This window comes from Gopherus flavomarginatus, chromosome 1 (assembly GCF_025201925.1).
Source record: "Gopherus flavomarginatus isolate rGopFla2 chromosome 1, rGopFla2.mat.asm, whole genome shotgun sequence".
NCBI lineage: Eukaryota > Metazoa > Chordata > Testudines > Testudinidae > Gopherus > Gopherus flavomarginatus.
Window position 1 is genome coordinate 10,360,554 of NC_066617.1, and position 14,468 is coordinate 10,375,021.

The following is a 14,468-nucleotide window of genomic DNA, read 5'->3' on the forward strand; positions in this document are numbered from 1 at the left end:
AATAGCCTCTGCTGCCCCCTCCCCCTTAGCTCCGTGGGAGGAGTCAGAGCCCCCAGGAAGCCAGGAGAAGCCAGTATTTTAATGTATTCTTTGTGCAGACAAACCCCACACAAACAGCCCAGGAAGAGGAGGGTTGGGTAATGCGTAGCTCCTCTCCTACTCCAGCTATCACAGAGTCATTCCCAAAGCACTGCATTAGACTATGGCGTGGCAGTGAGTCTGTTGTGGTCTTCCCTGTTCATGCTCCCAGCAGGAGCTCCCATGCCCCCCACGCCCCCCGGTTTTGTTGAGTAATGGCATGTGGATTGTCCCCTACTCCTGGGATCTCTACCCCACCTTGGTTGACAGCCACCAACGATGGGCAGAAGAGAGCTGGTTTAGGTCCCATCTTCAGGACAGAAGCACTGAGAACTGAGTTTGCACTGCAGTGGCCAGCAATGAGTGGGAGCCCAAGAGCTGATGTGGGTTTGGAATCCACAGCCCAACCCAAAGGTGAGTCCTACTGCTGTGCTGGACTAGCAAATGGATTGGTAAGAGGAGAGGGGAGAAACTAACTGGCCAGATCCTCAGCGGGTGTAAATTATCCTAGTTCTATGGCTTTCAGTGGAGCTTTGCTGGTTTACACAAGCTGAGGAGCTGGACAAATGGTCCAGAGACATACCTGATCAGAGAACAGCTTTCCCCAGGGATTCCTTTGGGTCCAGCCCTGCAAGGAGTGAGCAAGGTCTGTCCCCAGGGCTGCGGGCTCTGCAGAGACAGGTCTGTTGTACCAGCATGAACTGACCCGAAACCCTTGCCCTCCCTTCTATGTTTTCCATGCAGGATAGTGTGCGAGATGGGAGAGGCCAAACCCAGCCAGCACGCCGGATTCGTGGAGATCTGCGTGGCCGAGTGTAAGCCCGAGTTCATGGCCAGGTCCTCCCAGCTGTACTACTTTATGGTAAGTCCCATAACAGAGCATCCCCCTGGGTTCAGAAGGAACTAAGGTCCCATCCAACTGCCATTTAGATCCGTTAACGTCTTTCCATTGAGCTTGAATAGGAATGAAGTCTGTCCGTCATTTTCTCTCACCTTCTTCTACGCTCCTTCTTCCCCCTTCCCCTCCACCCCAGCAGCAGGACCCATATTCAGCATGTATGACCATTCCTTCCCGCTAGAAATCTACATGCCATTGGCTGGTGTTCCTATAGGATGCAACAGCTGTAGCAAGTGGTGCTGGTGCCTTCCGAGTGCACTGGGGAAAGAAGTGCTGTGATCTGGAGGATAGTTTGGGCTGATTAACCGGAAATCTGAATGGTGGGATACACTGGACTATAGAACAGTCTCCCAAAGGAAAATGAGGAAACCCCATCGCTGCAGCCATGAAGACTATACTGGGGAACCAATAGGGAAAGGGCTAGGATTGTTGCCTGAAGGGAACTTAGTGTGTGATCCAGGCAACTGCCATCCTCAGGAGCTTTTCTAGCCCATCTCAAATATTCTCCATCTCATCATGGCTGCCCTCTTTTTCCTGTTCCAGGCACCATAGCAAGCACTTGGAGATGATGGGGATGGGGAGAGACTAGATGAATGAGCCTGGCTTAAAACACAAGAACCTTGGTATTCAGACTATTTTGATGCAGTGAGACCTTCCTCCCACCTACCACCAAATCCTGAGGAGAACTAGTGATTAGCCCTGGGCCTGAGGGGTGTCGAGGGAGAGGAAGAGCTGGCCCATCTCTCCCGGGCCTGAGGGGCAGTGTGTAGGGACGTGGTCTAGCTCTGCTGGGCCTGAGGGGCGATGGGGGAAGAGCTGGCCCAGATCTCCTGGGCCAAGCGGGTGGAGCACACTTGGTTCTTCTGGGCCTGAGAGGCCGTCCTGTGTCCCAAGCCTGGGACTACAAAGGCTAAGGAATAGCCAGACAGCACCAGAATTTAATTGCAAGAAAGCAGTGCAAAGACTGAAAGGCTCTTCGCCATGCTAACAGTGTTGTGAGAGAGTGAGCAGCTGAAGAGAGCAGCTCGGGTGACAGCTGGGAGCAAACTCTCGGCCTATCCAGTGGGCACCCTGCAAACCCCATCAGGGACTGTGTCGCCACCCTGGCTCTCAGGGTCACTTATGCCTGCAGATGCCATCGTTAACTACATGGTAGATGCCGGGGTGGGTCATGCCTGCTGCTCCCAGAGGAGCCCCACTGCAGCATAAGTGCTAATGAGCATTTCAGTCACAGCAGCAGCCTGGAGCCAGCCCTGGAAAAGGAGCTGGGAAACTAATGGGAGTTGCTGAAGGGGGTGGGGGAAGGCAATAGAGCTCACTGATACCGCCACCCAGGTGAGAGGCACTGCTGGTATGGGATACACACTGATCCTTAGTACCGCCACTCCATGGACAGTCACCCCGCCCTGGCTGCAGTCCTGGGGATGGCCATATGTTCCAAGAGGACCATCCTGAACCTGATGTGTGGGGCTGAAGAGAGATGTGGTCAGAGCCCAGGGCTCAGCTCTGATAGTGCCTCTATCCATTGTCCTGGGCCCATACGTTCAAGCATGGCACATCTTTTACCATCCCTTATTTCTGCAAAGAAGGGTCTCAGAAGAAGGGGATGTGCAGGATTCCCGCTGTCCCCAGAACAAAAGGCTGTGCTTTGGGTTTTATCTGGAGTCAACTTCGTATTCGAATGTCCACCTGGACACGGCAGCTATGCTACTGTTTTAAAGTGGTAGCAGCAAGCATGTGGATTTGTACTTTCTGCCCAGGGCATCAGTTCGCGATAAGGTGTGGGAGGCAAAAAGGAGGCTCTGGGCCTGACTCTGCTCTCAGTTACGTCAATGTAAATTAAGAGTAATGCCAGTGATGTCAGTGGAGTGACACTGATGTAAAACTGATGTGAGAAGGGAATCGTCTGTCTGTGTGCAGTCAACTCCCCCTCACTCCATCTCTCCTCACTTCCATCATGGACCACTTGTGTAAGAGACCTGTTAAGGCCCCTTGCTAGGGTGTGCTGGGCTTACTTGGCCCTTTTTGTGTCAGTGAACGTGCATACATGAAGCCAGCAGATCTCGATGTGTTTTCAGTGAGATGCTGTCTTCATTCTCAAAGAGAGCTGGCTTCGCCTCAAAGGGGTTTGAATGCACCTGAGCATCATTTTTCACCAGAACTGGCATTGGTAATGAAATGTCAATAGCTGCAGTTTTCACGTTATGCAAGGGATGTTTTGCTAACCTCTAGCTGTCCCAGTGCTATTCAGAAGCTACGGTTATGGGGACAGAGAAGTGCCTAGACCAGGAGTCAGCAGCCTTTCAGCAGTGATGTGCCGAGTCTTCGTGCATACGCTCTAATTTAGGGCTTCACGTGCTGGTAATACATTTTAACGTTTTTAGAAGGTCTCTCTGTAAGTCTATAATATATAACCAAACTACTGTTATATGTAAAGTAAACAAGGTTTTCAAAATGTTTCAGAAGCTTTATTTAAAATTAAATCAAAATGCAGATCTTATTAGTTTAGTATGATCCTTGCCCTTGCTTTTCCTTGCTGAGTTTTGCAATGTCTGGTGGCACATACTTGGATACTTTAAGCTGCACACAGGCTTCTGAGTGTTAACTGGCTGGAACCCCAGATCGGCAGCTGAGGTTAGTGGAGCTGGCGGCTGGTAGGGCTGAGCAGGGCCGGAAGCCTGGACCCTGTCCGGCAGGGGCCCTGCGCTGGAATTCCAACTGGAAGCCAGGTGAGTGGGGCTGTGGTGGGGACCCCAGCTGGCAAGGGGCCAGTGGCCGGAACCCCAGAGTGGCAGTGGGCTGAGTGTCTCCGCCTGTCCCTGCTCTGAGGTTTCAGCTGCTGGCTCCTGTCAGTCGGGATCTCAGCCCACTGCCAGCCTGGGGTTCCTTCGCCCCGGCCATCAGCGGGCACTGAGTTGGACCAGTGGCGGGACTCTGGCTGGCAAGGGGCCAGCAGCGGGAACCCCAGAACAGAGGTGGGCTGAGTGGCTCAGCCTGCCCAGCTCTGGGGTTTTGGCCACTGGCTCCTGCAAGCCGGGGTCTCAGCCTGAGGTTCCTTCACCCAGGCCAGCAGTGGGCGCTGAGTGGGACCGGCAGTGGGACCCCAGCTGGCAAGGGGCCAGCAGCGGGAACCCCAGAGCGGCAGCAGGCTGAGGGGTTCAGCCCGCCCAACTATGGGGTATTGGCCGCTTGTTCCTGCCAGCTGGGGTCTCAGCCCGCTGCCAGATTAGGGTTCCTTCACCCAGGCCAGCAGCGGGTGCAGTGGCAGGACCTCGGCTGGCAAGGGACCAGCAGTGGGAACCCCAGAGCGGCAGTGGGCTGAGCGGCTCAGCCTGCCCCACGTGCCGTCAAAACTTGGCTCGTGTGCCACCTTTGGAACGTGTGCGGTAGGTTGCTGACCCCTGGCCTAGACAGAGAGTTCCCATCACGCAGACAGAAGGGCTCTTCCAAGACATTACCCTTTAGCTTGTTACCTTTGTCCGTTTGTAACAGCTTCTTCCGCTGGCTGTTGCCTTCTTGGCTGCCAGTTACTCCACCCGTGCCTGAGTCTAACGTCAGTGAGGTTTTCTTTGCTGAAAACCTCCATACCGTTGTGCTAGACAGGGAAAACAGATGCTCTCTAGCCCACCCATCTGATGCCTTCTCCCATGTTCATTGCTCCCTTGTCGGCAAGTCATATTCCTGACTCTGCTTAGCCCCAGTCCCAGGGAGATGATTACGTTACCTACACATCACGACAGGCCTTGCAAGGCTGCAGCGGGATTTGACATACTAGACTCAGGGACAGCAGCTGCAAGGACAGAGCGATGCTCAGTGATTAAGGGCGGGAAGCTGCCACGGGAGCAGGAAGGATTGGGAGAAGAGTGGCCCCAGGTCAGGCATGGTGGTAGCAGGCAGAGAAGGGAGGCTCTGGAGTAGGATACCCTGGATGGCAACATCAGTAAGTGCAGATTGTGCCAGTGACAGGGTGGGGAAGTGGGTTCACAAGAAGGAAATAAAGGGAAGAGAGGACGAAAGCACCAAGGAAGGACACACACTGTTTGTGGAAAGTGAATTGGACATCTCCATCTCCATCCGTTCAGCCTCTTACAGCTCCACTAATCCTCCGTGCATTTTCGGTTGCATTTTGCCAACAAGGAAATGGTAAAGAGTCTGGAGTCTGATTTTTAGTGCAAATACCCTGAACCACAAATCCTCTGATAATACCTCCCAAAACTCAGTGACCCTCTGCCACTGGGCATCTTGGTTGGGATTCCTTTTTGCTGAGGACCATTGAATGCAGGCTGGTGAAGTCATTTGGATAGGTTTCATGTAAAACTAAACAGAGGAGGAGAAAGGTGCCTCAGGAAATTGGGACAGAGGGATATCGCCTGTCACCTTCAGGACACTGGGGCAAATTTCACTGGGATTCTTAGTGATTGAAAGTAGCCAACATCCAATAGCTGCTCAGTGGCTTATGTGGAATGAGCTGGTAGTTCTCAGTCCAAGTCCTGCTAGCTAGAAAGAAAACTGCATCAAAGCCAGGACTTTGACAGTCAGCACTAATTTGCACCCTGGTTGGCAGTCTTGAGTGAGAGACTAAGGGCTTGTCTACATCACAAAGTTGCAGCGCTGGTGAGGGGGTTACAGCGCTGCAACTTAGGAGGTGTACACATCTGCAGGGCATCACCAGCGCTGCAACTCCCTGTTTGCAGCGCTGGCCGTACTCCCGTTTTGTCTCGGGTGTAGAGGATCTAGCGCTGGTGATCCAGCGCTGGTAATCAAGTGTAGACACTTACCAGCGCTTTTCTTGACCTCCGTGGAATAAGCAGGTATCCCAGCATACCTGAGGAAGCCTCTCTGGTAATCAAGCTGGTCTCCTTCCCCGGTTTGCTCTCGCGTTCCCCGAACCCCGAGCAAGCAGGTCTCCTTCCCTGCGGTTTGCAGGGTGGTTCGGAGAACGCGAGAGCAAACCGCGGCGAAGCTGGTCTCCTTCCCCGGTTTGCTCTCGCGTTCCCCGAACCCCCGAGCAAGCAGGTCTCCTTCCCTGCGGTTTGCAGGGTGGTTCGGGGAACGCGAGAGCAAACCGCGGCGAAGCTGGTCTCCTTCCCCGGTTTGCTCTCGCGTTCCCCGAAGCCCTGAGCAAGCAGGTCTCCTTCCCTGCGGTTTGCAGGGTGGTTCGGGGAACGCGAGAGCAAACCGTGGGGAAGCTGGTCTCCTTCCCCGGTTTGCTCTCGCGTTCCCCGAAGCCCCGTGCAAGCAGGTCTCCTTCCCTGCGGTTTGCAGGGTGGTTCGGGGAACGCGAGAGCAAACCGCTGAGAAGCTGGTCTCCTTCCCCGGTTTGCTCTCGCGTTCCCCAAACCCCCGAGCAAGCAGGTCTCCTTCCCTGCGGTTTGCAGGGTGGTTCGGGGAACGCGAGAGCAAACCGCGGCGAAGCTGGTCTCCTTCCCCGGTTTGCTCTCGCGTTCCCCGAACCCCCCTTGAAGCCACCCAACAACGCTGCAGTGTGGCCACATCTAACACCACTTGCAGCGCTGGTTGCTGTAAGTGTGGCCACTCTGCAGCGCTGGCCCTATACAGCTGTACTAATACAGCTGTAACAACCAGCGCTGCAAAATTGTAGATGTAGACATGCTCTGAAAGGAATCAATCAGTGGGACATGGTGATTGCGCCTGCATCTCACCAAAGGATGATCCCATGAGAGCACAGTGCCAATGCAGGGAGCTTACCCTGCTGTGTAGAGAAACTTCACTCTCCTGGGCTGCTGTCAGTTCAGCCCCTTTTCTAAGTGCTAACTTCATTTGGAATGAAAGCAGAGCAGAAAGGTTTCTGTTGTGTTTCAGTGTGTTTTCAAAATGATTAGCTGGTGATGTGGGGGCTGAAAGGGGGAACCAGTACGTGTGTTGGGTGGTTTTATACAATTTTATCAATGGTCTCCAAAGCTCAGGAATACGATAATGTATTGTACCTGCTTGTTCAGAGGAGCTGGGAGAGCTTCAAGCTTTTGCGCTATCATTCTTAAAAAGAAAAAAAACTTCATTTAAATGCAGATAGTAGCTTTTCACTTGGGAGTGAGTGGAAAGTTTTTCTATTAAAATGCTAATGAAAGAATAAACTGTAACTTCAAATTTCTCCCTGAAAATGGACTCCTCCTCCTCTGTGTTTTGGTATCATTGTAATCTGTGCCTTCGCAGTATGATGATTGTATCTTGATTGGAGGGGTGGGGGGAGTTCATTTTCTCTTGACCGTTAAGGAATCTTTTCAGATACATTTGTCCAGCATCTGGGCATATTTTGAAGAGCAGCTCAAAAAAAAAGTGGGCACGAACTAAATGAAATGATTATTTGGAAATGATACCTTCCCTTATTAGTAGTGTTTGGGTAGCACATACTGATAAATGCTTTGTTGTGCCGGGCATTGTACATACACCCAGTCCCAGACAGTTCCTGCCCCAAAGAGCTCACTATTTAACTAGATAAGACAGGTAGTATTATTACCCCCATTTAACACATGAGTAACTGAGGCACAGAAAGACCTAGTGACTTACTCAGGGGTCATCCAGCAAGTCTGTGACAGAGCCACGTGTTGAACCCAGATCTTCAGAGCCCCAGTGCACAAGGCCACCCTTCCTTTCCTTTTTCCCTTATGGGACAGTCCTATGTAATCGACTAGGGAGTGGTCAGCTTCCTACAGAATGTTCAGCCCCCCTATAGAATTCCATAGCAGGGTTATTATCCTCTGTCACATTCTATACCTTGGCTTCGAAATCTATAGAAAGGAGCTCATTTGCTATTAAGATCAACTGGGTTTTTGAGTAATGTGTCTATTGTTTTTGTCTCTGTTACGCCCTGTCGGATTTCTTCATGAGGTTGGTATAACACAGGTTCAGTGCCGCTTCCAATCCATTTAGCCAGTGCAGGATCTGAATGGCTTGGCTTCCTGGGGCGCTGCTGTATCAGAGCAAAGTTACTTCTGAGCTTTCTCTGAAGGGCAAGGGAGACCTGGGTCCCTTGGCTGTGGTCGCTCTATGCCTGCAACTCCCTTTTGAAATCATTGAACGTTTATGAGCAGCTGGGACATCTGTCCCAGTTTCAGGAGGGAAAAGGTAAGAGACAAGACAAGATAAACCAATAGGATTATGGTCACCAAGGCTCATGGCCTCTGTTGCTTACCAGCCCAATAGAATAAGGCAAATACTAAAGACACCCCATTCCTAGTGGTACCGACCGGCAAACATACCCCCGATACATTCTCAATGTGACCCTTTCTCTCCACAGACTCTGACTCTCTCTGACCTGAAGCCAAAGCGGGGTCCAGTGTCGGGGGGCACACAGGTGACCATTACAGGCACCAACCTGAATGCTGGCAGCAACGTTGTGGTGACATTTGGCCGGCAGCCCTGTCTCTTTTACAGGTGTGCACATAATCCTTCCCTGCGGCTCGTGCTGGGGGCAGGGAGCTGCGAACAGAGGGATGTAGCTGGCACCATTTTCTGATGGAACTGTTGGGGCACCAGGCTATGAAATAGCCCCCCTCTATCTGTCCAGCATCCTTGGTGCTGGGCTGAGCATGTGGAACATGGTTACAGTGCTCCAGCACCTTCCCCATATGAAAGAGAGCTCATTGGGTCTCATCCTGGTCCCTATAGGATATTAGTTCTCCTCACCTAATCGCCATACAGGGGGTCCCAGCTCATGGAGAGGTGACAACTGGACTAGCAGGGGGGATTGCGGATGAGGGTTGAGGTACAGTGGCTGAGACGCTTGGAGTCTTTGGACTGGAATAGCTGGGAGTGTTACTGGTCACATCTGAGCTGCATGGGTAGCGCTTTTAGGGGAAGTGGAATGACCGTGTCAGGATAGTACTGTCACTTCCTCCCGCTTGCATCTATGAGTACCAAAATCATTCAGGCACAGCTTATATTAAAATTAAAAATCACTATGAAAGATGTAACTCAAGAGGGAGGAAACATGAAACCAAAGACTGGCTGGACCTTCCCTAAGCACCCTGAGGACCGTATTAGTATAGGTGTGAAGCAGATATAAATCACAGTAGCCTGGCCCATTATAGTTTCTCTCTTCTATTCACACAAGCACATCTCTTGTTGTGTGTCAGTTCTGTTCTGCAGATAGAGGCCTACCTCCTGCAGTCCATTAGAGGATCCTTATTGTGCATGTCCCTGGGTGGGAAGACAGAATTCATTTCACTGTTTTGATTAGTATTTGATGTACATTTTCCATGGTCCCTGGTTAAATTTCATTACCGTTCTCCGCGGGACCCATGCTCTGCTAGTCATTGTGGGTGTACAGTGCAAAAGATTCCATCCCACATCCCTGTCTTATCAGGGAAAAAACTGATTGATTCGAAGTATTAAAACAATTCTCTCATCTCTAAAAATAATCTTGCAAGATGGTGAAATGGATGGCTCAGCTGGAGACAAGAACACAGAACTTTTCAGCTCTAGATCAGCAGTTCACTTCCACTCCAGGACGGTGGTGTCCAAGAGTCAGTGTCCTCTACTGGGTGTTCCTTAATCCACGTGAAAAGGAGTCCAAGTCCAGGTCTTAGTGGCATCTACAACACAAAACCTACCATCCCCACAATCAACACTAATGTAGCAATTAGCAACCAGTGGTTCCCAAAGAGGGCATACACTGAGCAGGGCTTGAGACTGAATGCTTCTCCCGCCTCCAAAGAGGCTGCCCATTGCAGGGTTGAGGCACATTGGCAAGGTGATGGAGGGGGAAATTGCACAGCTATCATGGCCCACGCTGCATCTGTTCTGGGGCTACAAGACATCAGTCTCCTCGGCTGTCACTATTGCATTTTTCAACCCTATGAGTCATGCACGGGCGTGTGGTGACCTGACGCCTGTAATTTATGGTCATGTGATAACAGCCTGGGATTTAGGAATTCACTTGTACACTTCAGCTGCATTGGCACTGCTTAAAGAATCATAGAATCTCAGGGTTGGAACGGACCTCAGGAGGTCATCTAGTCCAACCCCCTGCTAAAGCAGAACCAATCCCCAACTAAATCAAAGAAGAGTGAACAGTTAGTGTTCAAGGAGCAGTGGAGCTTGTAGACAGATACTGTATGTGAAGGCAGCTGAAGGGAGGCCGGAGGACAGAAAGGGAGCAAACGTGAAGCATGCAGGTAACAACGAGCTCAGTTTGATCTTCCTGTGATTGTAATTAGAGTCACTGATCACTGACTCCTAAAAATCAAAGGCAGTAGGACCTTGGGTCTTTGCTCCACCCATTACAGAGGGAGAGACCAGCCGCAAAATTCAGACCTAAATCGTCGTTTGACCCTTGCCACAAACTGGGGTTTTGGTTCGAGCTCCACTCTAATTACATTAAAATACCTCTCAGTGCATTAGCACCTTCTGTCCAAAGATCCCAAAATGCACTGTGAACATTAATTAGCTGAGCCCACCAATCCCCCTGTGAAGTGGGTGGTGTCATCCCATATTGCAGATGGGAAGGCTGATGCAGAAGCAACACATGGCCTTTCTTATGGCAGTTGTCACTGTTGAAGCTTTGAAGGAAGAAACCAAACACTCATCAGGCTCTTAATCATGCGGGGCTGTCCCTGGACGGAAATGTTTCTTGTCGGGTTCTGTTTATGCCCTGAAGCCTGAGCACTGAGAGCCCTTGCAGTTTGATCCTAGCTAGTGTGAATGTAGATGCTAATATTTATTCAGATACACGTGTTATTCTGTTCCCACAAAGTCCACAGTAGGGAATTCCCCAGGTTAGGGATGGGTTGGTTACAAAGCACTGAATGGGGACTGGACAGCAGGGTTGCTGGCAGAGCCCTTTCATGGTGACATTGTCTTGCTCACACTGGTTATGCCTGGTTGACTCTTGCTTCGTTCCGCTCACAGGAGGTCCACCAAGTACATTGTCTGTAACACCACAGCCTCGGATGATGGCTTTGATAAGGTGAAGGTGTCCGTGAGGGTGGACAAGGCCAAGATACATCAGGAGTTGCAGTTTGAGTACATGGAGGACCCCACCGTCCTGAGGATTGAGCCGGAGTGGAGCATCATCAGGTACTAATACAGACCCCATTTCCTTTGTCCCTGGCTCCCGTTTGTTCTCTGTTGCACAGCTGGATCCAGGTGGGTGGGCTTCTCCTGCTGATTAAGACCCCAGTTCAGCCATGCACTTTCCAGTGGGACTTAGGTGATGTGGCCTTGACTTCAATGGTGCCTAAGCATGTGCTTTGCCGAATGAGGGTCAAAGAGCCTAATGGGAGCGGAGGGTGCTCACAGGGCTACGCCCGGTAACGATGCCTTACGCTGTATCTAGTGCTTTTCAGCGGGGCAACTCCCAAAGCACGTTATGTGTTGTGTCTGTGTGTGCGCATGCGCCATGCATATGGAAGATCTTCCATTGACTAGGAAGAATTCGAGGTGACTTCGGATGGTAGCTGTGTTCCTTCCAGAAGCCACAAGGGGACTTTGTGTAGTGCTTGTGTCTAAGAAGTCTTCTGCATCTCCTCCAGCAGGACACTACTACTTCCCTGCTTAATGAAGCAAAATCCACACAGGAGCCTTTGCCAAATGTATGTCTTGGAAATACCGTGGCAATGGTTTTAATTACAAGATGGTCTCGTGTCTGAGGTTAGAGATTTTTGCCCCAGTACTGAGGATTGGAGAGTTTCACCCTCCACTTTTATGCCAATCCCCCCACTCCCCAAGTTCCATGCTTGCCTCCTAACTCCAGGATTTTCCTTATAAGTGGTAGGGGAAAAGGACTGGATTCTTTTCTGTTGCAGACTCTTCCACTTTCCCCTGTGGCTGGCTAGACCTATGCTAATGTATCTCCCAGAGGATTCAGTAGAGAATTTCGTGATCCCCTCTGTGTTTGGCAGACAAAATAAAAACCCTCTGGAACTTGAACTGCTCCTTTCTGAATGAGGTTCGAGCAAGTTTGCATCACATTACTTCCTTTTTGAGCTTTTCTACACCATAGGGTAATGTGCTCTCCAGGGGCATGATTTCTCAATTGCACAAACGCGTTGCACATTACTTGGTCCATTCAGACCCTGCCGGTCAGCAGTAAAGGTTCCCTTGTGTGCTTTAACATTGTGCTGTTTGAAACTGTGCTCTGTTAAATCACACTAGGGAATCTTCAGTGCCCGCCAACAGTGTCTACACTGGCCAATTAATGTGCACTTTAGAAATCACACGCTCCTAGTGCGTGTTACCCCGTCACAGACAAGCCATTTACTTTCCACTTCTTTCCTGCACTTGCTCCAGTTGGTTTCCAAATTGCGAGCGCCGAAGTTCCACGAGAAGGCTATTTGTGGCCTGGTGGGGTCTCTCGTTAGATCTCCAGCCCACATCTGCAGGCCCAAAAGGTTCAGATAGCGTGGAGATGCCTCCCTATTTGAACCATCATCCTAACCAAACCTCGCAGCCATTGGAACCCTCGCGAGTTTCCTTCAGGACAGAGAGGTCCACACCGCACCGGTCACTCAGTGTTGAGTTGCTCCATACCTCGTTGTGACTGTTTTAATATTTGTTTTGCTGTAGCACCCAGCGGCCCCAGGACCCCATTGTGCTGCACAGATACAAAGAAAGACATGGCCCCTGCCCACCAAGGTCCACATTCTAATGGCCCTGACCTGTACCAGGCCCAGCTGTTCCCCTTAGTTCCACTGATGCAACCCCATTTACTCCAGCGGGGTCACACTGAGAAGCATAGCTGAGAGGAGACTTTGGCCCTGAGTGTGGAAGGAAGCAAAGCTTTAGACAAATACTGTCACAAGCCTGTGAGACTGGCCCAGTGAAGAGAGAAATTGGTCATTAAATGCTCTAGTATTTCTTTTAAAAGATACCAAATAAGAAATATGAGTCTCTTTTCATCCATCCATCACAGCTCTCAGCTCCCCTGTCAACCTGGAGTGATTGGAGTATCTGGGGATTAGGTCGTGTCTTGTAAATACCCCGGCTCAGCTCCCATCCCGAAGATGTTTTCTCAAATCAATTAATGACTTTAATTACGATGGGGAATTTACCAATTTTGCCAGATTGAATCTTTCCACATTGGGCTTGCGGCTTCAGCGTCTGGATTTTCCATTTGGGGGAGTTGTTAGTCACAGAGTTCAGATTATCGCTGAAATGAGAAAGCCCTTTACTCTGTTCCTCGGTGAAAGCGAGTTTAGTGCTGGCAAAAGGCGCTGGATTTACAGCGCTGGGCACTGAATCCCTCCATTATCCACAGGAAAGTGACAGAGCAGGCAGCTTCCTCCACCCTGCCGATGCCCTGGCCACAAGTGAAAAGGGAATTCACTCTGCAGGGCCTGTTTGCTCCTGGATTTCTCTGCTGAAGCTGCCAACAAGAGAGCTAGTTAGCACGAGTCGAGTTGTGATGTGAAATGGGACTCTCTGTGCTTAATGGAGAGCCAGGAACAGCGTCTGCTCTTGGCCCATCCTGACCTGGCACTTCCTGCTGCAGGTGCCAACCAGGGTGTCAGCTCTGGAATTTTGAGATGGTGGCATCAGGCCTGGACTGGGTCCTCTTCTTCCACTCACGTGCACCCCCCAAGCACGCATCCTATTGTTGGGTGCTCCCAGTCAGAGCTGGATTGGAAATGGTGATGCAGAGTTGACCTAGAGCGAGTTTGGTGGGGCTGATCCTGGTGCCTTTAGGACAGGGGTGGCCAACCTGTGGCTCCAGAGCCACATGCGGCTCCTCAGAAGTTACTATGCCGCTCCTTGTATGGGCACCGACTCTGGGCCTGGAGCTACAGGCGTCAACTTTCCACTGTGCCGGGGGGTGCTCACTGCTCAACCTCTGGCTCTGCCACAGGCCCTGCCTCCAGTCCACCCCTTCCTCCCCCCTCCCCTGCTGTGCCCTTACCCCCTCTCCTCCCCCGCACATACACCCTGCATGTGATGAAACAGCTGATCTGGATGTGCGGGAAGCGAAGGGGAGACACTGATCAGTGGGGCTGCCGGTGGGTGGGAGGCGCTGGGAGCAGATGCGGGAAGCTGCTGGGGGGCTGCTGATGTATTAATGTGGGTCTTTGGCAATGTACATTGGTAAATTCTGGCTCTTTCTCAGGCTCAGATTGGCCACCTCTGCTTTAGGACATTAGTTCTCACAGAACCATTGTACAGTCCAAACTGATTGGTGGCTGCAGCTTGCGGCTAGGTAACCACTGGACTAGCAGAAGGTATTGCCGATGAAGCTTGAGGTGTGTTGGCTGAGCTATGTGGAGGCTCTGGACTGGAATAGCAGGGTGGAGAGACTCCCCCTCCCAGTGCCCGTTCCCCTGAGCCATGCAGTGCTCCATTGCTATAGAAAGAAATAAAAACCTGTGGTGCCCTCAGACTGATTGTCTGTTCAGCTGCCAGCTGGGTAGCATGGACAGACGGGAGGATGCATCTCGCTGTCCAGTTAGTCCCTCCGCCCCTTGCTGTTCTAAGGGGCTAGTAGGAGGGAATCACCAGTGTTCATTTGGTGGAGATGAACAGCAATGGCTTGAGTGTAATG

General features: G+C 51.2%; 1 protein-coding gene across 3 annotated transcripts in view; it reads left to right on the forward strand.

The window, feature by feature from the left end:
- Nucleotides 1–14,468, forward strand: part of PLXNA4 (plexin A4) — a 703,772-nt gene that overhangs the window by 559,594 nt on the left and 129,710 nt on the right. For all 3 annotated transcript variants that reach the window (XR_007772140.1, XM_050936769.1, XM_050936770.1), the window contains exons 14-16: nucleotides 823–940; nucleotides 8,235–8,371; nucleotides 10,847–11,014. Coding sequence is in view for 2 of the 3 variants with exons in the window: in XM_050936769.1 (XP_050792726.1) it covers nucleotides 823–940; nucleotides 8,235–8,371; nucleotides 10,847–11,014 (423 nt within the window). In the remaining variant the exon portion in view is untranslated. The remainder of the gene's footprint in view (nucleotides 1–822; nucleotides 941–8,234; nucleotides 8,372–10,846; nucleotides 11,015–14,468) is intronic.